This window comes from Danio rerio, chromosome 21 (assembly GCF_052040795.2).
Source record: "Danio rerio strain M-AB ecotype USA chromosome 21, GRCz13ab, whole genome shotgun sequence".
Taxonomy (NCBI): domain Eukaryota; kingdom Metazoa; phylum Chordata; class Actinopteri; order Cypriniformes; family Danionidae; genus Danio; species Danio rerio.
The window spans coordinates 167,501-192,500 of NC_141041.1; the positions used below are offsets into that span (position 1 = coordinate 167,501).

The 25,000-nt window shown below is 42.4% G+C and overlaps 2 protein-coding genes and 1 long non-coding RNA gene across 6 annotated transcripts in view; 1 reads left to right on the plus strand and 2 right to left on the minus strand.

The window, feature by feature from the left end:
* The window catches only part of plgrkt (plasminogen receptor, C-terminal lysine transmembrane protein), a 13,133-nt gene extending 8,654 nt beyond the window's left edge, over nt 1-4,479 (minus strand). Inside the window, 2 exon segments of the mRNA NM_001033098.3 lie at nt 1,459-1,540; nt 4,369-4,479. Coding sequence (NP_001028270.1) covers nt 1,459-1,539 — 81 coding nt within the window. The 5' untranslated portion in view covers nt 1,540; nt 4,369-4,479.
* Nucleotides 4,480-5,056: 577 nt separating this feature from the next.
* LOC147831700 (uncharacterized) overlaps nt 5,057-25,000 on the plus strand; it is a 20,202-nt gene continuing 258 nt past the window's right edge. The window contains exons 1-3 of the long non-coding RNA XR_015519760.1: nt 5,057-5,231; nt 12,514-12,865; nt 18,718-18,796. This is a non-coding gene — a long non-coding RNA (uncharacterized LOC147831700). The remainder of the gene's footprint in view (nt 5,232-12,513; nt 12,866-18,717; nt 18,797-25,000) is intronic.
* The window catches only part of ralgdsb (ral guanine nucleotide dissociation stimulator b), a 27,913-nt gene continuing 8,442 nt past the window's right edge, over nt 5,530-25,000 (minus strand). For 2 of the 4 annotated variants that reach the window (XM_087300419.1, XM_087300417.1), the window contains exons 3-17: nt 23,942-24,016; nt 23,476-23,666; nt 23,254-23,375; nt 22,508-22,723; nt 21,964-22,152; nt 21,792-21,863; nt 18,737-18,823; nt 18,250-18,282; nt 17,978-18,099; nt 17,748-17,843; nt 17,346-17,568; nt 15,576-15,650; nt 12,475-12,726; nt 11,483-11,597; nt 5,530-8,424 (exon numbers count right to left, since the gene is read on the minus strand). In XM_087300419.1, coding sequence (XP_087156545.1) covers nt 8,249-8,424; nt 11,483-11,597; nt 12,475-12,726; nt 15,576-15,650; nt 17,346-17,568; nt 17,748-17,843; nt 17,978-18,099; nt 18,250-18,282; nt 18,737-18,823; nt 21,792-21,863; nt 21,964-22,152; nt 22,508-22,723; nt 23,254-23,375; nt 23,476-23,666; nt 23,942-24,016 — 2,044 coding nt within the window. In that variant the 3' untranslated portion in view covers nt 5,530-8,248. The remainder of the gene's footprint in view (nt 8,425-11,482; nt 11,598-12,474; nt 12,727-15,575; nt 15,651-17,345; nt 17,569-17,747; nt 17,844-17,977; nt 18,100-18,249; nt 18,283-18,736; nt 18,824-21,791; nt 21,864-21,963; nt 22,153-22,507; nt 22,724-23,253; nt 23,376-23,475; nt 23,667-23,941; nt 24,017-25,000) is intronic. The other 2 variants (XM_087300420.1, XM_087300418.1) reach the window with 1 other exon arrangement.

Here is a 25,000-nt window from a genome sequence, read left to right on the forward strand (position 1 = left end):
GTGATCAAACAGGCGTACACACACACACACACACACACACACACAAACACGCACACAAACACACACGCACACACACACAGCGTGGCTTCTGGTTATTCTGCAGTAAATATGAAACTCTACAATATGTGGACGGATGAACACACACACCGCTGGAGGAGCTGAGGAGATTGTGTGTGTGAGAATGAGTATTGATGAGCGCCGACACACACCTGAGGGTCACACACACACAGAAATAACTTGCCTTGAAGTAAACCAGGGCTTTCAGTGTGTGTGTGTGTGTGTGTGTGTGTGTGTGTATGTGTGAAAGTAAGTGTGAATAAGTATGTGCATGGGTTTGTGTGTATACTGTGTGTGTGTGTATTCATGTGTGAAAATATGTGTATATGTAGTGTGTAAGTGTGCAGTTACTGAGTGTGTGTGTGTGTGTGTGTGTAAGAGAGTGTGTGATTTTGTGGGCGAGTGTGTGTGTTAAATAATGTGTGTTTAATGTGTGTGAGTTTGTATATAGCGCATATTTGTGTATAATGTGTAAGAGTGAGTGTAGTGCTTGGGTTTGTGCATAGTGTGTGAGTGCAAGGTTGTGTGTGTGTGTTTGATAATATGTGTACAATATTTGTGAGATCATTTTCTATATAGTGTGAGAGTGTGTATAGTGTGTGTGTGTGTGTGATTGTGTGTGCATAGTGTAAGAGTATGTAGTGTGTATGTGTGTGTGCGCGAGAGAGTGTCTAGTGTGTGTGATTGTGTGTATTGTGTAAGAGTGTGTAAGCATGTAACATCTTTTTGTGTGTGTGTGCGCGTGAGATTGTGTATGCGTGTTAATTGCGCGTGTTTGTGTGTGTGAGTGTATGAGTGTTTGATAGTGTGAGTTTGTATATAGTGTGTGATTGCATGTATATTGTGTGTGTGTGTGTATTCTCCGTGTTTAAGTGTCTGCGTAATGTGTGTGTGTGTGTGTGAGGAACTCTTCAGAGCAGCTCTTCTCTCTGGAGTTTACGCTCAAACTATGAGTCTTTACGAACAGGTAGCTCAGAACAGGAAAACACAGGTGTGTACAGGAGCGTCTGGAGTGAATTGTGACACACACACACACACACACACACACACAGCTGGTGGTGGCGTTATGAGCTGATATTTGTGGCCGGTGGGACAAACACCAGTATGTTTTCCTCTATTCCTCATAATCAGTCAGCAGATGCAGGTTTTTCTCTTCATAACGTCACGCTGATGATGATTCCTGCCTCACGGGCTCAGATTCATCAGCTCAGGCCAGGGCGAGAGAGTGTGTGTGTGTGTGTGTGTGTGTGTGTGTGTGTGTGCAGAAAACCAGCGCAATAAAGCCGTGGCTCTCGGCAAATAAGACGAAGAGGAGCACGCGTGACAGACGGCGCACGCTCTACAGTCACCGCAATGCTCATGCTGTGTGTGTGTGTGTGTGTGTGTGTGTGTGTGTCGTACCTGCAGCCGTGCATTCAGCAGCATAAACTCCTGCTGCTTCTGGAAGTTCTGCTCCATGCCTTTGGACAGCACGAAACCCATCCTGAAGGACAGACAGAATCAGAATCAGCACAATCATCAAAATCATGGCAAGAACCATAATCACACAATCATGACCACCACAGAACCACCACAATCACAATCACAGAATCACCACAATCACAAAATAATCACAATCACAGAATCACCACAACCATAGAATCATTAGTCACAGAATAATCACAGTCACAGAATCATCAGTCACAGAATCATCACAATCACAGAATCATCACAACCATAAAATCACCACAATCTCAAAATAATCACAATCATAGAATCACCACAATCATGAAAACCACACAACCATCACCACAATCATAGAATCATCACAATCAAATAATCACCACAATCACATTATCATCACAATTATGACCACCAAAAAAATCATCCTGTTCACAGAATCAAAGTCATGACAACCACAAAATCATCACAATCACAGAATCACCACAATCATGACCATCACAGAATTAACACAATCACAGAAGAATCAAAATCATGACAACCACACAATCACAGAATCAGCAAAATCATAGAATCATCACAACCACAGAACACAGAACCACACAATCATCACAAGCATAGAATCATCAAAATCTTGACAACCATAATCAACACAATCATAGAATCAGCACAATAATTAAAATCATCACAATCAGAGATTGATCTCAATCATAGAATTAAAACAATCATCATAATAACAGAATTAGTACAATCATCACAACCACAGAACACAGATTCATTATAATCACAGAATCAACACAATCATAGAATCAGTACAATCATTGAAATCATCACCATCAGAGAAAACAACCCTAAACCCTAATCACATAAAACAGAATCATCCAATCACAGAATCATATGAACAATTCAATCACAACAAAATCACAAATGCTGCGTCCCAATCCACATACCACCATCCTAAACAGCATTGGAAAATAGAATTATTATTTCCCAAACCACAGTGTGTTGTAAAGAGTATGGTAAAAACCATACTTTCTGGAAAAAACTCAGCGTAGAAGCGTCCATACTCTAACCGCTGATATTACCCACAGTGCATTGCATGTTGGACATGAATTCGATAAGAACTACAATCTCGGGTAAAAAATGTAAATAAACTACAAACATGGTGGATACGTGAGACCAACTGTCAAGTAGAGAGAGGCTTCAGTAAAGATGTTATTCTGACTGTTCATGAATATCGAGCCCAGTGGAGCACGTTTAAATCATGTGTTCTGGGTTACACTTCACCTGCAACAACAACACCGAACTCAGATAAAGATGCGTTTGGACATCTGAATGCAGAGTTACACAAACACCTGAGGAGATCTCTCTGTGCCAAAGACTCGTGAATGGCAGATTATACTGCTGCTGCTTCTCCAATAAGCTAGAAAATAAATATAACGGTGATGTGGGTGAGGTGTGGAGATGATGGACAGGGAATGGAACTAAGCAACACAATGATCTGTTAATGAGGCAGTAGTGTGTGTGTGTGTGTGTGTGTGTGTGTGCCAAAGCTTGCACACTCTTCTTCTGTTACACACTCAACAGTGTGTAGATTTCCTTCACAAAATAAAGAAAAAGAAAAAAAGTACATACTTTTAGGGTGTAGTATAAGTTTATGAATTGGGACACAGCAACAGAATCATCAGCATCACAGAATCATCTGCATTTCTAAATAATCACAATCACAAAAAAACCTGAAATATCAGAAAGAAAATCATCAGCATCATCAGAATTTCAGAATCATCACATTCACAGACACTCAGAATAAAACATAATCTAAAAACCATAAAGATACTTCATCTAATAAACACCAGAAGTAATAATGTCATATTAATACCACTCTGATGAAAACCATGTAGAATCATAAACATACACAAGCGGCAGGTTCATTATAAACAAATATAAACATTTAAAATGAGCAGAATCAGTGAACCGAACGTCTGACTGCCAGTGTGCCAATAATATCATGCAATCCACAAAAGGTATCCGCAAACTGATCAGGATCATTTAAAAAAAATAGCTTAATTACAAGTACCTGAGTTTCAGAATCTATTTAGGTAATCCGGATGACATTTCATCAATTATATCTAAATAATTTGACACCATTGCTGCTTGCAGCTATTAATAATCAGCTAAAATGAATGATGATGGTTTGAGTTTTATGAAATGACTGCAGACTTGTTTCTGTCACAGAATAAAAAAGCTAATTATAATGCTTTGATTATTGAGTGGCTGGAATAAGCTCCTGTAATGAAGCACAGTAGGACTGATTCGAAAACTACTTTAAAATATAAAGATAATATTAGTCAGAGTGTAATGCTGGATGTATGGTGTTCTGGCAACAATATTTTCATGTACTTTCTGATTAAACACAACACATTTTACAACATTATTCAACAAATTATTTATATACATTTTTGCTGCTGAGGTAATATATCGAAATGCTTATATATATGTATGTATACTATTTAAACAAACATTTGGATATAATACCTCAGCAGCAGAAATGTATATGAATGTTCACTTTTTTTAATTGTGCTTTTCAGATATATGAACTGCGCTTCAGTCTCGCCCGTTCAACACTCAAACAGAAACATGTAAACATAAACATCAGTCAATAACCGCGACATTAATAACCCAGAAATCAAAACAAAGTGAAGCGCGAGACTGAAGTTCAGCAGAACCGCGTGTGTGTGTGTGTGTGTGTGTGTGTGTGTGGATGAAGGAAACCCCGCGAGCTCTGTCAGTAAACGCTAAACTAGTTCCCGCGCACCCGATTCACAGCAAACACAGTAAACAGCTTAAATGACGGCTGAATGTCAATCATACCTTTATAAATATGATTCTGTAGTTTAATAAAGCCCAAGGACACACACTCATACACAGACACACACACACACACGAGCTCCACGACGCACTGACGGCGCTGACGTCACTGACGCCGCTCGGCGCTGATTGGCTATTATGTGCGCAGACGTCATTAAACCAGGTCTTGCTAAAAGTTGGAGTAAGGGGAAGCTGCAGGCCCGGAGACCCAACTGCACGCTCAGACCTGCGCGCACACTATTGCAAAGTTCTGATAAACAGCTAGTTAGCTAAACGGGTTAGTTACTCCGTCGAGGATTATATTATATTCCCAGAGATCGTTTTAGCCGTTTCCATATCACAACAGCTGTTTATTATAAACTGGAGCAGAAGGTTATATTTTAACTCCGTGCACATGTTTATATACATGTTTATATCGGAATTCATACATTTATAAAAAAAGACTCTAGAATATTTTACTAATTAACATTCATTTAAAATGTATGTTTTATCAATTCAGTGATCATACATTTATAATAATTTAAATATTTTATAGTTTTGTTTGTTTTAATGTATCTTATTTATCTTTTTTTTGTTTTTTTTTTAGCAAAAATGTCCAGTTTTCTTAAGTTTAAGATAAGCGTTGGATAAAAGCATAACTCTACACGACTAAACACATTAAGCGATTAGCTAAATGTAGTTTATATATCCTGATTGGTCCGTTTTGATCAGCGCTGAGTAAAATAACAGCGATCAACTGAGAGTTCGCGGTATTTATCATGAGCGGGAAAAATTAAACCGAGACTGTAACGGTCAGTGAGTTATGATGAGGAGGGAAACATCATGAAACACCGTGTCAAATGAAGATATCTACTCATTTCTGACAGGTTTGTAAGATTTATCAACTTATTTATGGTCATTACCTTTCTTTAAGGATCGTTAATTTCTTTAAACAGTATACCATCGAGTTATTTTCGCACTGTGCTAGCGTGAGTTTGTGTTGTCCATCTTTTCTGTGCGGCTAACCCATATATTCCACTCATATTTACCCTCATGGCTGATTCAAACACTTTTAAGCTGATGTAATTCCAGCATGGGGCACTTCAGAGCTCAAATCTGTCACTATAGCGCCACCTGTTGACCACATAGTGTTGTATTTTCCTCATCAGACCACAGTAGACTGACTGAAACGCACTGCATGTGTTTATTAGCTGTTTTTCTTCAATATTAGAAACAGTGCATCATAAGGAGAAAATAATAACAATATCAAATTGAAACCATGAAAAAAGACGAGACAAACAGAAAACAGCTGAAAAGAAACACAATCCCTTATTTGCAGCGGTATAAACTTCGCGTAGATATATTCATATGTACATATTAATTCATAATTACATGGGAGAGGAAACTAAATGTACAATGCTACAAAAAGTATTTACAAATCAATAAATACACATACACGCTCACGAACCAAACCAAAGGCAGAAGTACAAAGGACGATTCATATTGTACAAAAATTACAAAAAAGAACATACAAAACCAGCGTGTGTTTGTGTGTGTGTTATAGTAAAGTATATTTTTGTAAATATGTTTAGACAGTGAAAAAGACAAATGGCACCAACAGCGGTGGTGTTCAGATCTGATCTCGGTTTCCTGAACAGGCAGTGCTGACCTCACTGGACGACTGAGATCTTTGGCCCTTTGGGTGTCGTTGTCAAAAAACACAGGACATGAACACGCAAAACACAGACATTAAACGTGTAGCAAGCACATGCACACACACTCACACTCACCGAGACACTCACACAGATTCAGTCTTAATGATCTACAAACTGGCGTTACACTTCACATCCACTTCTCTCTTTCCACATTTGATGAGAAACTCTGTGTTTCCCAGTGCAGGAATACAGAGTCTCTGGAGCACTGATACAGAGCGACAACACACAGCAAATCTCCCAACACTACAGTCAGAATATCGGGTCAAACACAGTGCATTACAGAAGGGGCTTTCACACGTCAATGTGCACACACAGTCAGGTGTATCTGTCTGCAGACTGCAGGACGGGGCGTAACATGAAGGGATGTAACTTGCAGTAAGTTAGAGAGGCTTAACTTGCAGTTTTCGAGATCCCATTGAACGATGAGAGATGGAAATACTCGCAAAGTGTAGATGTAAATAACTGAGATGGTTGGGTTTAGGGGTTAGGAAGGTGTAGACATTAACAAAGACGATGGTTGGGTTTAGGTTTGGGGAAGGTGTAGACATTAATGATGATGATGGTCGTTTTTAGGGTTGGGGTAGACGTTAATAACTGTGATGGTTGGGTTAATAGTTGGGGAAGGTGTAGACATTATTAATAACTGTGATGGTTGGGTTTAGGTGTAGAGTAGGTGTAGAAGTAAATAACTAATGTACAGCGCCATCTTGCCGACAACATAGTTATGACATGTGGGTTTTCATAACTTCATGTTACGCCTCTAACGTACTACAAGTTATGCCCCTTCATGTTGCACTCGTCTTGCAGTCAGCAGACAGACCCTACTCCACACAGCAGCTGAAGTTGTCTTTTTCCAGCCAGTCAGGCGAATGCGAAGATACTGAAGCTTCATGAGAACGAGTTGCAGCTCTCTATCACCGGGTTTCCATAGTGACCTGAAGCAGATCTTTTCGCCAAAAAGTATAAATGTGAGTCAGGAGCGTTTCCATCATTAGCGGTGATTCCATCCACCTATTTGTATGCACATTTCTGGAATATCGCGTTAAACAAAATGCTGAATGGAAACGTCACGATGCGCTTAACATGAGTAGGATGAACGTTTTGTCCAGTGTGCATAAACACAATTAGTGAATAACCTGCCTGCGCTTCATCAGTGTCTGTGTTCAGTGCTGTAGTTTCTGCCAGATGCTGATCAGATATAATAGTGTGTTTGAGGGACTTTGCATCATTACTGTTGGTTTGCAGCTTTAAATGTTGTTGTGCTGATTGTAAAAGGCCTCAGCCCTCCGTCATCACAGTGCTTCAGTATTCTTCTTCTTCTATTATTCCCTCCAGAACTGTCTTGAGCATCTGTCTGCGCTCCCGTCTCACGCCTCCAAAAGCCACCGCATTCACCGTGTTCACTGCGTTTGGTGTTGGCGTTGTGAGGCGCAGCTCAATTATTAGAGGAGAACAAACAGCACAGTGGAGAATCCCCACAGTGCAGCACACTCCACTTCCCTCAGTGATATCTGATAACAGTGTCTAATGTTTAATACCATATTACAGTTTTACGCATCTTTGGATGGAAACACAGCTATTGTTAGAGCGGCTCACTGTAGTATTGGTAACCTAGCAACCAAAAGCAAACAAGGCAAGGAAGATGGAGTCATGAGGGTGTAGTGTTCATCAAGTGCTCAAGTGAGCATAAAAACTTTAGCGATTTTTTTTTTTTAGTTCACTCGTTTCTCTTGTGATACTTAATTAACACAGGCTGATGGAAACCCAGCTTACGAGAGCGTCGGCAAAATGGAGACATTCATTTCCCCTTTATAATAAAAACACTCATCATGTCAGACACGTGTTCATCATGTTCACTATGCAAATTTACAAACAAACCTCCTTTATAGAGGCCAAAAAGTGACTTTGTTGTCAAACGACGATTTTCACAGTCATGTGAGAAAGTAAAGCTTGAGACAGAAGTGGCCTGAGCACCGGCGTGAAGCATGGAGACGCATCGCCGGACACATTCAGATGAGCGCCGCTTCCTGTCATGTGATCAGCTCTGCGGCATTGTGAGTACTGCAGTTCACGCGGCGTGAGCTCTCCATCTGATGCGCTTCAGTCCTCACGGAGCGTTCTCTGACGGCACAGACGACTGTAAACACACAGATGGGCTGCCGGACGCCTCCAGAAGAGTTCTGCCCTGCTCAGAAGATTCCCTTGGCGATCTTTAGGCCTTTCTGCTTCATGCGAGGCAGAGTGGAGCTGGCCACGTGTTTGGTGCGGCCCGATCTGGGGAAACCTCGCTTCTTCAAGACAAAATCATAGTTGGCTGTAGAGTTCATGGCGTAGAAAACATTGGCGTTGTCGGGAATCTTCAGCTCTGCGTAGACAGACAATAATAACAGGATGCACATCAGAATCAGGACACAACAATGAAGGAAAACATCAGCAAATGGGTTAATACACTTTCTTGTTGCGATTAATTGCTGACACATTTGATACAATATTATCACGATATTGATTTAAGCTGCAAAAAATCATATTTTAACAGGTATAATACTATTGCTTTATTATAATAAATATCTAACAATATTAGATAATGCATAAAAATAGACATCACCACTGCACGATGAATATGGTTATACATAATAACTTTAACTGTTAAAAGCTATTAGTTACTGGTTAATTAAAGATGAGAGTAGCTAATAAAGGTATGGGTATGATATAGATTGTAATGCAGTAATGTGCACTCTCTGTAAAGCTGCTCTGAAACAACACTTATAGTGAAGGTGCTGTACAAACACACAAACTACAATCAACAGTGAGAAATAACCACATCTCTCACAGTTACCACAGCTCAACAATAAGGACTGCCCGATAGCCCAAGGCCAGTGCGCGAGACGCTCGGGACAGTACACAGGATGGTTAGTGGTCCGATTGGGCCAGTGCTGCCTCATCACTAAAGTGTAATTTGGCTGCGACTGTTTGTCAATTGCGTACAAATACAGTCTAAGAGTGCTTTCACATCTAGCCGTTTGTTTGGGAACCTGTCTCGCTTGCCCAGTTAGCACGGTTCGTTTGGCATATGTGAATCCCGCAATTGCGCTCAGATCCGTGGCAAATCAATCAGTTCCAGATCGCCTGAATGAGGAGATCTCGGCTCAATTTAAACTAACTCTGGAGCGGATCGATTGTAGTGAGAAAGCAAAACAATCCAACGAACCAGGCAATATCACAGTGCATGATGGTTATGTAACAGCCACATATACGACTATATAAAGAGAGGATGAGGAGTAGGGCGGGATGTCATCATTCCCAGCAGTAAGTGTGTGTTTCATGTTGAATATGACAGTGAAAGCATGCTGAATTATTATTGAGAGCTGTTCAACTGTTAGGAGAATTGACCAAAACTACCCTCTGATCATCTCTCCATATTTTAATCTTATAATATTTTGCATTAGGCCTATTGATGTGTTCATTTCTTCACTGACACCTCGACAGAAAGATTAACACTGATCTGCTTCATGATCTGACTGCAGTCTCGCTTCATCTGTTATTTCTTTCTATAATTTAGGCCTATAATGTATAATTCTAGCCATAGTTTCTATTTTTAGATTGATTAATTCTATAGATAGTCTCATTTCAAGTTTTGTAAAACTCTATGAGAAAGCCTGACCTCTCTGATTTGGTGACGATGTCTGTGGGAGCCAAAAAAAGTGCACATATTCACTTATTATATATATAAATAAATAAATATATATTTTTATTTAGTTTAATCACAATTGTAATTTTCTTAATTGTCAGCTGTATTTAAAGAAAAGTTATGCTCAATATAAAGTGTATGTATACTTGGGATGCTCAAAATAATCAATTAACCGTTAACTGAAAGGGTGCATTTGTAACTGATTAAGGGTCTCGGTTAAACCAGTGGTTCTTAAACTGTCTCTCCAAGTACCACCATAATGACTGGTGAAATACAGTAGCATATTAGACCTAATTCAGCAGCTACAGCTCTGCACAGTTCAAAAACGTGGCAGATTAATTCTGATCACATATTTAAATTATAAATTATATCTGCTTACTGCACCTTAAAGTAGACTTTGTGTGTCAGAAAAGCAAGTGATTAAACTATGCCTGTCAACATTGGGATATGAAAATACGGAATACGCCCCAACAACCGTTACAAATAAGAGGAGGAGGTTAGCTTCAAATAATCGAATACATAACAAACATAAAAAATAAAACAAAAGGTTTAGCCTATTAAAATCAATTTACTGATCACATTGGTGTTATCGTACGCACAAAGATTTAAAGTGTGTTCATTTTTTTACCTTTAATTATTTAGCGATTCCGCCGCGTACCACTAGAATGCCTAGCAGCACAGAAGCGTAAAACCAGACGCTCAATCATGATCAAAATGATGAAAGTGTTAAAGGGTTTGTGATATATGAATAACAGCGGAGCAGTAAATAAACGCATATTTTCCGTGGAGTGAGCGATTTGAGGTAGACTGCTATATTTACTTGACGGAACACAAAAACATATGATTGGGAAATAAACAGCCTGTGCCGATTCTTAAAGAGGATCAGTCAGTGTTTTTGTTTCCTAATCTAAATTAGTCATTTAAGTGAAAGACGTTTAGGGCAGGCCTATTCATTTTATTATTTTTCTTTAGTTTATTCTGTTCTTCTATGCTGTTGGAAACACTGCAGGTGAAGATGCTCTGTTATGTCCTGTTAATAATATGCTAGCATGGTCAAATAAATCAGTATTTTAAAGTGCGATATGTAATGTGTCAGACACAAAATAGACACATGCTTTTTTTTTTAATTAAATAATTTCATATTAATCTGACCAGTTAACTGTTAATATCCCATTAAGAAGCGGCAGTTGTTGATTAGCAAAATTAACTGAAATGAGCGTCCCTAACATAGAGTTATGTCTATGGCTTTTGACACATTATTTAACATATGTGGCTAAGAAATAACTACTAACTTTTGTTTTTTGGGGCAAGTGTAAATTTTGGCAGGGCACGTCTGAATTTTAAAAAATCCTTAGCGTTGAACCCTCGTTACTATTTTAAATTTAGTTAAATAAAACAATTAAATTGTCAGTTATTAACTCTTTACTTTAATAAAACTCTTATTTAGAATTAATAAACGATTACCTGCTCAGGGCAGTGTTTAGTGTGTAATGTTGTTGTTTAGTGTCCAGTAGCTGTGTAATAATCAGGATAAAGCACATCCAGCCGGGTGAAATGAAGCCTTCTACAGCAGTGCTGCGCTTCACATCTGCAGCTGATGAACCTGTCAGGCTTTATTCTGAGAGAACACCCTGCTGGATCCCTACATACTGAACACCCGAGTATCAGCACACGTCCCCTCAGCACAGCCCTGCTCATGTGTGTCGTCTGGTGTGTAGTGTTCTGTCAGACTGACCCTTCTCCTCACTGATTTTCTGGACCAGCTCATAATCCTCGGCTCGCTCGCGGTCCAGGTTGTGTTTGACCATGGCTTTCCTCACCACGGCAGGAGTTTTATCCTGACTGGTCACCTGAAAAACAAACAAACAAACACACACACACACACACACACACACACAGATGAGCATCTCCTCTGAGCAGCACATGGACAAAAACATTGTGATTTTTATTTACATATCCAATATTAAGTATAATCCCACTATATGGATGCTCTAGATATATTGATGATTGATATATTAGGCATTGATACATTGATAATTGACTGATATATCGATGATTGATTGATATATTGATGATTGATTGATATATTTATTGATTAATGTGTCATGTTCTGACCAGAATGCTCTTGACATATTGATGATTAATTTATATATTGATGATTGACTGATATATTGATTAAATCTGACCAGGATGCTCTTGACATTTTGGTAATTGATATATTGGTTATTGATTGAATCTGACCAAGATGCTCTTGTTATACTAATGACTGATTTATATATTGATGATTGATTGATATATTGATTAATGTGACGTGTTCTGTCAGGATGCTCCTGATATATCAATGTGTGGACTGACCAGAATGCCTTTGAAATATTGATTGATATATTGATGACTGACTGATAGATTGATTGACTGATTGAGTGTAGACTCTGACCAGGATGGTCTTGACATATTGATGATTGATTGGTTGATGGAAAGACTCTGACTAGAATGCTCTAGAGATCTACTGATTGAAATATTGATGATTAATTGATATATTGGTTGACGATTGAAGTGTAGACCCTGACCAGGATGGTCTTGATATATTGATTGATATATTGATGACTGACTGATATATTGATTAGTTAATTGATGTGAAGACTCTGACCAGGATGTTGTTGATATATTGATTGATATATTAATAATTGATTGATATTTTGATTAGTTAATTGATCTGTAGACTCTGACCAGGATGCTCTTGTACATGTTGCCGTTGTCCACGTCCAGGCTGACCCTGATGATGCAGCAGTCGTCCACCTGCTGGTTGTACAGCGGCAGCGACAGAGACGAGTAGCTGGACACGCCGGACGCCGAGCGCTTGTGTGAGCGCGACACACTGACCGGCGTGGAGGAAACCGAGGACGAGGAGGCGCTGCTGGAGCCCGAACCCGAGCCTAGAGCCGAGGCATCCAGTGACGACAGAGACGTGGACTCCCAGAACTGCAGAACACACACACACACACACACACACACACACACACACACACACACACACACACACACAATGAAGATGCAGATCCAGCAGGGCATCACTGAGGATGAGGAGGATTAGAGAGGAGACAACACACATCTGAGTGAGGTAAACAACAGCACTGAACACAAACACACACACACACACTCACAAACACACATCTGAGTGAGGTCCACAACAGCACTGAACACACACACTCACAAACACACATCTGAGTGAGGTCCACAACAGCACTGAACACACACACACACACACACACACACACAAACACACATCTGAGTGAGGTCCACAACAGCACTGAACACACACACACACACACACTCACAAACACACATCTGAGTGAGGTCCACAACAGCACTGAACACACACACACTCACAAACACACATCTGAGTGAGGTCCACAACAGCACTGAACACACACACACACACACTCACAAACACACATCTGAGTGAGGTCCACAACAGCACTGAACACACACACACACACACACTCACAAACACACATCTGAGTGAGGTCCACAACAGCACTGAACACACACACACTCACAAACACACATCTGAGTGAGGTCCACAACAGCGCACTGCAAAAACACTTTCTTACTCAGAGTTTTTGTCTTAGTCCAAATATCTGACAATTCTTAAATCAAGAATCATTTTCTAGTCAAGCAAATGCTGAGTCAAAATGAAGAGAGTTTTACCTCAAAACAAGCTAAATAATGTTATTTTAAAGGGAAAATTAGATTATTTTGTTACCCAGATTATTTAGCTTGTTTTAAGGAAAAACTCTCTTCATTTTGATGACTTATTTCTGAAAACAACACAATGTTAGGGCTGCACATTATTGCAATAATCTGACATTGTGATATTTTATATTTCTGTGATATATATTGGTGGTTTACTGTATCTACAATCTCACTGATTGAATAGCACTATTTGGAAAGACTTTATAGTCACACTTTATTTTAATGTTCAGTTCTCGCTATTAACAAACCATTAACCATGACTTCTGCTCAATAAACTCCACATTTGCTCCTTATTTATAGATATTAGGGTAGTTTAGGTATTGGGTTAGGGATGCAGAATAAGATCATGCAGAATAATGAGCACTAATAAGCAGCCAATATCTCAATAATGTGCATGATTTAATAGTGAGCATTGGTCCCGAGAGTGTTATCAGATGCATTCATTAGATTGATCGGGATGATTCTGTAGGGGAGTAGATCATGCAAAACATGTAATAAACAAACTACAAGCGTAGATGAATACCATAAAGCAAAGCTGAAAGTGAAATAGGCTGTGCATCCTTTGTGCTTTCGTATATATAAATGTAAAAATTACATGGAAAAGGCTTTATTGTAAAAATAATGCAATAAAATGATCCTTTATTAAACTTCCGATTAGCAGAGGGTCTTGTGCCTGAATACTTTAATCTCTCACAGGCCTCAAAAACATTTTAAAAACTTTAAAATCTCACTCTGGTGTGGTGAAACTCCACAAATCTTGTGAACTGAACTGTGACGTTTGCCCAAATATAATCCTATAATATCTAAGCGATATGATCTTCATATATTGTGCTGCCCTACACCGTGTTCTGCTGGTCCAGAAAATGCTTCTTGATTTAATTTGTTTAGATATTTGGACTAGAAACAGGACAAAAAAGTAAGAAAAGCAGTTTTGCAGTGCACTGCTGACCACACACAAACACACACACACACACACACACACACACACACACACACACACACACACCAGGAGTCCCGACTGTCTACAAGAGACACACTTACAGTACACATCTACAGTCTCATTAAGGTTAGTAATAATGTGTTTAAGATAACGGCATCTCTGATCGTGCACAGTGTTGCCAGATTGAGTGTTTTGAATTTGATTGGTAAAATGGGCATTGGCGGGTTGACAATATTTGGGTGTTTTGGAAACGTAACTTTTATATACAACTATGTGCAACTATATTCTACAACACATCACTGTGTGCTCCTCCATTCAGCTAGTAGTGACCAGTGCATAGCACACACCGCGCATCACGCAGCGCCTGCAGGTAAACTCAGCGCTTTATCATGACTCTTGTTAGGTAATTTTGGTTAAATAATAAAATATGAATCTACTATTTTGGGCAGTTTGCGGGATTTGGACAGCTTTTGCGCTGGAAAAAGTCTATATCTGTCTATATCTATATCTGGCCACACTGATCATGCACCAGTGTTTCCCACAAGGCTGTTCAGCATCATACTGTAACGCTGAACTCTCTAGACACAACACACACACACACACACACACACACTACTGAATCAGTCAATCGATTTCACAAACAGGTTAGAGGTTTATTGCACCTCCTATATGAATGCTGCAATATCCAACCTTAAACACAAGCCCATACACTACTGCACTATATAAAGCCATGTAGGAAACACCTACACATACTAAATGACATTATTTGTCTTGTTTTAATGAATAATTCACTTCAGTTTGACTCATTATTTCTGAAAGCAAGTCGATGTGTGTTGCTGGTCTAGAAAATGCTGCTTGATTTAAGAACTTTGAGATATTTAGACCAAAAACAAGACAAAGACTTGCGCTCAGTGCTGGATTTTTCAGTCGGGAGTCCTGACACACTCCAGAGAGAAAACTAAACGTTTACACACACACAAACACACACAGCAGAGACGCAGACACGATGAGCACCAGCGATGATGAGGTCAGCCACAATGGAGGAGAGAGATGAGTGTTTTCCAGACATGAACAAGCGGAGTGCAGGATCAGAGAGAGAGATGGAGAGATTAAAACAGAGAGAGCGAGAGAGTACCGTGGGTATCAGGTCTCCTGAAGGGCCGCACTTCCCTAAGGTGGAATTGGAATGTTTTACGAAGGGCGTGGAGGTCTGAGGGAAGGAAGTAAAGCTAGAGTCACTAAAACACACACACTCACACACACACACACACTTCATCAGTCCTGTGTGGAGGAGCACAACAGCGGAGTCTCACACCGGCTGGAGCAAACACTGAAAGAGCTCCAGTTACAGAACAGCACTGGAAGCAAAGCTCCTCAACAACATCATGTAGATACACTCCCCGGCCACTTTATTAGGTACACCTGACTAGTACCGGGTCGGACCCTTTTTGCCTTCAGAACTGCTTTAACTCTTGGTGGCGTAGATTCAGCAGGGTATTGGAAATATTCCTCAGAGATTTTGCTCCATATTGTCATGATAGCATCACACAGTTGCTGCAGATTTGTCGGCTGCACATCCATGATGCCAATCTCCCGTTCCACCACATCCCAAAGCTGCTCTATTGGATTGAGTTCTGGTGACTGTGGAGGCCATTTGAGTACAGTGAACTCATCGTCATGTTCAAGACACCAGTCTGAGATGATTGAGCTTTATGACATGCTGCGTTATCCTGCTGGAAGTAGCCATCAGAAGATGGAGACACTGTGCTCATAAAGGGATGGACATGGTCAGCAGCAATACTCAGGTAGGCTGTGGCGTTGATGCTCAATTGGTACTAATGGACCCAAAGAAAATCTCCCCCACACCATTACACCACCACCACCAGCCTGAACCGCTGATACAAGGCAGGATGATCCATGCTTTCATGTTGTTGAGCCGAGCATCTGAATGTGTGAGCAGAAATGGAGACTCATCAGAGCAGCAACGTTTCTCCAATCTTCTATTGTGCAGTTTTGGTGAGTCTGTGTGAATTGTAGCCTCAGTTTCCTGTTCTTAGCTGACAGGAGCGGCACCCGGTGTGCTCTTCTGCTGCTGTAGCACATCCGCCTCAAGGTTGGCCGTGTTGTGTGTTCAGAGATGCTCTTCTGCAGAGCACGGTTGTAACGAGTGCTTATTTGAGTTACTGTTGCCTTTCTATCAGCTGGAACCAGTCTGGCCATTCTCCTCTGACCTCTGGCCTCATCAACAAGGCATTTTCGCCCACAGAACTGCCGCTCACTGGATATTTCCTCTGTGTCGGAGCATTCTCTGTAAAGCCTAGAGATGGTTGTGCGTGAAAATACCAGTAGATCAGCAGTTTCTGAAATACTCAGAGCAGCCCGTCTGGCAGCAAGATCCATGCCACGTTCAAAGTCTATTAAATCCCCTTTCTTCTCCATTCTGATGCTCGCTTTGAACTGCAGCAGATCCTCTTCACCATGTCTACATGCCTAAATGCAGTGAGCTGCTGCCATGTGATTGGCTGATTAGACATTTGTGTTAGCGAGCAGCTGGACAGGTGTACCTAATAAAGTGGCCAGTGAGTGTGTATACGTAGTATTAGAGTTCATAACGTCCGTTATATTAACCGTTATCAGCACCACCGGAGAAAATAAACTGTATTGATGCTGACTGACCCAGCAGAACAGGTCCAGAAGAACCTGAGAAGTGGACAAACAGTGGACAAATATCAGGAGTGGTCAGTGCAGAACAAAACCCAGCAGACCGGTCAGACCACTGATCTCCAGTCTGATCTCTTCACACACACTGAACTGAAGAGGAAAGCAGCAGATTCTGGAAGATCTCCAAGCAGCGGTGGAGCTCTGATCTGTGGATGATGATGATGATGATGATGGAGATGCTCACCTTCCTCTCAGGTGCGTCTGGAGACTCAGAGGTGTAGCTGATGTTCACCTCCTCCACATCAGAGCTGCTGGAGCCCGCAGACGTCACACTCACTGAGTCTCCGCCGTCACACACCGAGCCGCCGCTCACACACACCGGGAAACGCAGCTGATCGAAAGACTTGGAGTGAGAACTGCCGGAGGAAGAACTGCAGCCCGCCTCGCCCACACACACCGGCTGACGACTGCAGAGAGAGAGACAGAGAGAGACACACACACACACACGCAGAGAGAAAGAGACACACACACACACAGACAGAGAGACACACACTTCACACAACTGTTCGAAGGCTGTTCCGGACTGTCTGCATGAACTTGACACATATAAAACATCATCGTGTGTGTGTGTGTGTGTTTCACTCACTCGCTCCACCGCTTCATGATTCCTGAGCTCTTCTTGGCCCGCAGTGTGTTAGAGGCCGATTCAGAGAGCGGCTCAATCTCACACGACTGACTATAACTGCAGACACACAACACAACACAGACCAGAGTGAGTGAGTGTGAGGGTTTGTGTGTGTGTTGGAGTATATTTGTTATTGTGTGTGTGTGTGCATCTCCACTACTGAACACACGTGCGCACACACACAGACACACCTCTCTGCCTCAGACAGTTTCTCCACACTGCAGAGCCAGGCGCTGAATCCAGACACACGCTGGAAGTTGTAGTTATTACAGGCCAACTGCAGCAGCTTAATCTGAGCGATGACCTCGAACTCCTGCACACACACACACACACACACACACACACACACACACACACACACACACACACACACACAGCATTAGCAGTGCATATATATACTCTATAGATCTTCATTTATTATATATATATGTGGAGATATCAGACGAGCTCGGCTCAGCCGCACCTTCCTCCTCTTCTCGAAGTTGATCAGGCCTCCCTGAGAACACAACACAGCCAATCAGCAGCAGCAGAGAGCATCTCATTAGCATATCCACACATCAACCAATCAAGAGCTCCCATGAGCACGTCTGAACACTGTTCCACAATCCTCAACATAAGAAACCCTTGCTGTGACTCAGTAACTCCTCATCTTCTGCTCATGAGCAGTTATTCAGCAGGATCAGGGCTGCAGGAGATCTGCTTCATGAGTGTTAATAAACAGCCCATATCATAACAACAGGCAAGAGATGATCCTCTAGATCAAACATGAAGATCTGGAGCAGCAGTAATCAGCAGGAGAGTGGTTTGAGGGATTCAGTGGCTCTGTTTATATTCTGCTCTACACTACAGCGAATGATGGAAGAGTAAGAGTCTTTCACTGATTTGTGTGTGTGTGTGTGTGTGTGTGTGTGTGTGTGTGTTAATATTATAGGAGAGAAACAGAGACTCACGTCCAGATAGTCCTTCATGGCCGTGTCCATCATGACCAGATCTGTCAGGAAGGTGCCCAGGTAAGGGATCGTGCCCTGCATCACCGTCTGCACACACAGGGGGCGCTGTTTACACACACTACACTATACTACAATATACACACTCTGCAGGTGCGTCTCAAATGGCATACATGTAGGTAGGTCGGTGTAGGTATTGCGTTCACACTGAAAACTCTCACACTAATAAGACCACTTCAGTTAGCTGGACGCTGCACTCGTTCAGCCGGTAAACAGAAGTGTGTGTTGACGGACACTTCACACACTCAACCACCGCAGCATTGCTCACGTAGAGCAAGGGGCGGAGCTATTGGGCGCTCATGTTGGATTACTGTATGCATTCTGGGTTGTGACAGCAGTGTGGGGTGGCGCAGTGGCGCAGTAGGTAGTGCTGTCACCTCACAGCAAGAAGGTCACTGGGTTGCTGGTTTGAACCTCTGCTCAGTTGGCGTTTCTGTGTGGAGTTTGCATGTTCTTCCTCGGTAGGCTAAATTGTCCGTTGTGTAGGAGTGTGTGTGGATGTGTGTGTGGATGTTTCCCAGAGATGGGTTGCGGCTGGAAGGGCATCCGCTGTGTAAAAACGTGCTGGATAAGCTGCCGGTTCATTCCGCTGTGGCGAACCCGGATTAATAAAGGGACTAAACTGACAAGAAAATGAATGAATGATGGAATGTTCTCCTCTGAGAGTGATTATAGCGCCTCCTGCTGGTGAACGCGGTTATGCTCAGGGCAGGTGTGATTTGGTCGTTTATTTGGCTATTTTGGCAACCGATAACCATCATCAGAGAAATGTTTAAATGTCCACTTAGCAAAAAATATTAGTGTTCCAATAGAGACGACACTACACTCATATACTGTACTGCTGAGTGTGTAAGTGCAGAAGTGCATAGTACATAAGTGCATAGTGTATAGTGTGCCATTTGGGACGCAGCATACAATACAGACAAGGGACACACTGCACTAAAGACAGGGAGCTCTGTTTACACACACTAAACCAAAGTTTACACACACTACACTAAGGTTTACAGACACACACACACACTACACTAATGTTCACACACACTACACTAAAGTTCACACACACACTACACTAAAGTTTACACACACACACACACTACACTAATGTTCACACACACTACACTAAAGTTTACACACACACACACACTACACTAAAGTTCACACACACACTACACTAAAGTTTACACACACACACACACTACACTAATGTTCACACACACTACACTAAAGTTTACACACACACACACACTACACTAAAGTTCACACACACTACACTAAAGTTTACACACACACACACACACTACACTAAAGTTCACACACACACTACACTAAAGTTTACACACACACACACACTACACTAATGTTCACACACACTACACTAAAGTTTACACACACACACACACACACACACACACACACACACACACACACACACACTACACTAAAGTTCACACACACACACTACACTAATGTTTACACACACTGCACTAAAGTTCACACACACACACACACACTACACTAATGTTTACACACACTGCACTAAAGTTCACACACACACACTACACTAATGTTTACACACACTGCACTAAAGTTCACACACACACACTACACTAATGTTTACACACACTGCACTAAAGTTCACACACACACACACTACACTAATGTTTACACACACTGCACTAAAGTTCACACACACACACTACACTAATGTTTACACACACTGCACTAAAGTTTACACACACACACACACACACTACACTAAGGTTTACAGACACACACACTACACTAAAGTTTACACACACACACACACTACACTAATGTTCACACACACTACACTAAAGTTTACACACACACACACACACACACACACTACACTAAAGTTTACACACACACACACACACACACACACACTACACTAATGTTCACACACACTACACTAAAGTTTACACACACACACTACACTAATGTTTACAGACACACACACACACACACACACTACACTAATGTTTACAGACACACACACTACACTAAAGTTTACACACGTTCACACACACTAGACTAATGTTTACACACACACACTACACTAAAGTTTACAGACACACACACTACACTAATGTTTACAGACACACACACACACACACACACACACACACACTACACTAATGTTTACAGACACACACACTACACTAAAGTTTACACACGTTCACACACACTAGACTAATGTTCACACACACACACTACACTAATGTTCACACACACTACACTAAAGTTTACACACGTTCACATACTATACTAGTTTACACACACACACACACACACACTACACTAAAGTTCACACACACACACACACACACACACACACACATACACATACACACACACACACACTACACTAAAGTTTACACACGTTCACATACTATACTAAAGTTTACACACACACACACACACTACACTAAAGTTCACACACACACACACACACACACACACATACACATACACACACACACACACACTACACTACACTAAAGTTCACACACACACACACACACACTACACTAAAGTTTACACACGTTCACACACACTACACTACTGTTTACAGTGATATAGGTGTAGTGTTGTTGAGTGTTTCTCTCAGTGGGCTATATTAGTGTGAGTATGGTGAAGTATTATCTGTCCATCAGTGCACTGTAAACACTCTGTAAAGCTCTTCAGCCTCTGGATGATCACAAACTATGAAGACGATTTTATTTCTGTTGGTCAGAATAGCACCAGATCATCCTGTGACGTCACTAAAAGTAATCTAGAAGAGCTCAGATTACACTACTATAAACGTGTAGTCTAGCACAGAGTACAGCACTGGCTGCTGGTGTTTGTGTGGTGTAGTCTGTGATCAGTAGCTGAGTTCAGGTGATCAGTGATCCACTAATGATAATGAAGCTGAATGAGTGTGGAAACTGCAGATGGCAGATCCAAAATGGCGTCCGCTGTAGGATTCTCTCACCAGATCTCTCTGTTGGCGCTTCTGGGCTCGCTTCGGGTTGATCTCCAGAGTGGCAAATTTGGACGTTCCCTCCTGAAACACACACACACACACACACACACACACACACACGTGTCACAGGTGTGCAGTGCTGGATCAGACTGACAGAAGAGCAGTGCAGTGTGTTGCGCACCTTTATGAGCAGCTCTCGGCTCAGCGAGTGGTTGTTCTCGTCTGAGAAGATCTCCGACAGCTCCTGGAAGATGCGCAGGTTTTCTCGAGAAACTTCATCCCACGTCTTCTTGAGCCGGTGCACCGGGTTACACTGCAGCGCAGACAGGATCGCACGCAGAGACGAGAAGTTCTTCAGGATACGGCACTCCTGAGGGAGAAGACACGGCGGTAAACAACAGAGGGTGTGTGTGTTTATATGTGTGTGTGTGTATGTTAGAGTGTGTGTCTATGTGTGACTGACCCTGGCCACCTGTATCCAGTGCTCCAGGATGCGTGCGCGGTGTGTGTGTTTGAGTGTGTGTGTGTCACTGACCCTGGCCACCTGTATCCAGTGCTCCAGGATGCGTGCGCGGTGTGTGTGTTTAAGCGTGTGTGTGTGTGTGTGACTGACCCTGGCCACCTGTATCCAGTGCTCCAGGATGCGTGCGCGGTGTGTGTGTGTGTGTGTGTGTGTGTGTGTGTGTGTGTGTGTGTGTGTGTGTGTGTGTGTGTGTGTGACTGACCCTGGCCACCTGTATCCAGTGCTCCAGGATGCGTGCGCGGTGTGTGTGTTTGAGCGTGCGGTCGCTCAGGCAGGTGGCGATGGCGCAGTTGGTGACGCGGTTGAACTGGCTGACGGTGGCGCGGATGGTGGGCGCCAGGTGCTCCTTACCCTTCTTATCCCGCTGAGACCAGATGCTGCCCAGACAGTGATAGGGCACCACACGCTTGAACAGCTCCTGCGGAACACACAGACTCAGACTCAGAGTGTGTGTGTGTGAGCGAGTGTGTGTACTTGTATGTATGTGTTAGCAGGGCCCTGTTCCTGGAGATCTCCTCCATCCCTGATCACACACACACACCTGAAGCAGTAATGAGGAGCTGCAGCAGCACCTGATCATCACAGACAGGTGTGTGTGTGTGTGTTTGTGTGTGTGTGTGTGTGTGTGTGTGTGTGCTCAGACATGGAGGTGGATCTCTAGGAACAGGGTGGGTGACCCCTGCTGTTAGAGGGTGTGTATGCATGCAAGTGTGTGTGTGTGAGGGCATTAGAGTGTGTATGAGTGTGTGTGTATCTTGTATTCCAGACAATCTGGGGATCAAATGTCCCCATGAGTATAGCAATACCAGTACATTTTGACCTTGGGGGGACATGGTTTTGATCTCCACGAGGAGAAGGGCTTGTGAAGAAGTAAAACTGCAGATTTCGTGTGTGTGTGTGTGTGTGTGTGTGTATGTGTGTGTGTGTGTGTGTGTGTGTGTTGCTCACTGCGTCCATCAGTGTGAACTGCTCTGCCACCACAGTGGGGTCGAAGCTGAGGAAGTCTGGTCGCTCCTCCTCGAAGCCGTTCTCCTCCAGCAGAGAGAACGCACAGCAGCCCTGCTCCAGCACTGCACACACACACACACACACACACACACAGTCACACACAGATGTGCATGGTGACTATAGCAGCAGTATTATGGATCATTATAGCAGTGTGAAGCGCACGGTCGGGCTCGGCGTGCTGCAGTCTGCGGTGGAAGTGGCTCAGCAGGTTGCAGGCGCGGCGCTCCAGGTCCGACCCCGGGAAGTTGATCTGCAGGTAGAGGATGAGGCGCCGCAGACAGCTGTATTCCGGAGGCTTCCAGAAGTCCTCTGAGTACTGATCCAGCCACGCTCCCAGGATGGAGGAGATGGTGCTGCGGACACACACATACACACTTTACTCCCACACACACACTCCTACAGGGCCACACACACATCTGCAGAATCCTGGACAGCAGCTGCAGGTTGAGCTGTTGCTCTCTGAATAAGCTCTGGGAGAAACACATCGCACTGCTTAAGTGTTTAACTCTCCTGATCAAACTGACAAGAGCATCAGGCTAAACGCTGCACAAACGAGTCTTCAGGTCTTCATCATGGAGTAACGTGACATCTGAGCACTCTGTGTGATTTAAAGAGAGAAGACTCGTACTTCCTGAGCTCAGTGCGCTCATCTGACGTCATCCTGCGCACGTCTGGCCCCGGCTGCTGCTGCAGTTTAGCATACCTGTTAAACACACACACACACACACACACACACACACACACACCCCTTGAGTAACTGTGTATGTAAAAGTGTGTGCCAGGTTGTGAGTGTTAATTTGTGTGTGACTGTTTGTGAGTGTGTTTGCATGCGTGTGTGTGTAAGAGTGTTTGAGAGAATGTGCACAATTGTGTGTGTGTTTTTCAGTAACTGCACGTTTGTATGTGTCGAGGAGAGGGTGTGTGTGTGTGTGTGTGTGTGTGTGTGAGAGAGAGAATGATTCATGATTGTGTGTGTGTTTGAGTGTGTCTGAGAGAATTTGCTTTTGTCCGTGTATTTGTGTGTGTGTGTGTGTGTGTGTGTGTGTGTTTGGCAGAATGTGCATTTGTGCATGTGTGTGTGTGGCTGTATTGGAGTGTGTGTTTGAGAGTGAATGTGCATGATTATGTGTGTGTGTTCGAGTGTGTGTTTTTTCAAGAGAAAGTGTGTGCTTGGGGGATTGTGTGTGTGTGTGTGTTTGAGGGAATTTGCATTTGTATGTGTGTGTGTGTGTTGGTGGGTAGAATGTGCATTTGTGTGTGTGTGTGTGTGTTTTAATGTGTGTGTGTTTGAGGGAATGTGTATGTTTGAGAGAAAGTGGATGTGTGTGTGTATTTGTGTGTGTTTAAGATAATACACATGTTTGTGTGTGTGTGTGTTTGGCAGAATATGTATTTGTGTGTGTGTGTGTGTTTGAGAGAATGTTCATGTTTGTGTATGTGTTTGAGTGAATTTGTGCTTTGTTCTTCTTGTGCATGCATGTGTGTGTGTGTTTGGTAAAATTTCTATGTTTATAAGTGTGTATTTGAGTGTGTGTTTGAGATAATGTGCATGTTTGTGTGTGTGTGTGTTTGAGTGAATCTGTGCTTGACTTTTGCCAGTTGTGTGTGTGTGTGTGTGTGTGTATATGTGCGTGTGAGAGAGAGAATGTGTGTGTGTTTGAGTGAATCTGTGCTTGATCTTTTGCCA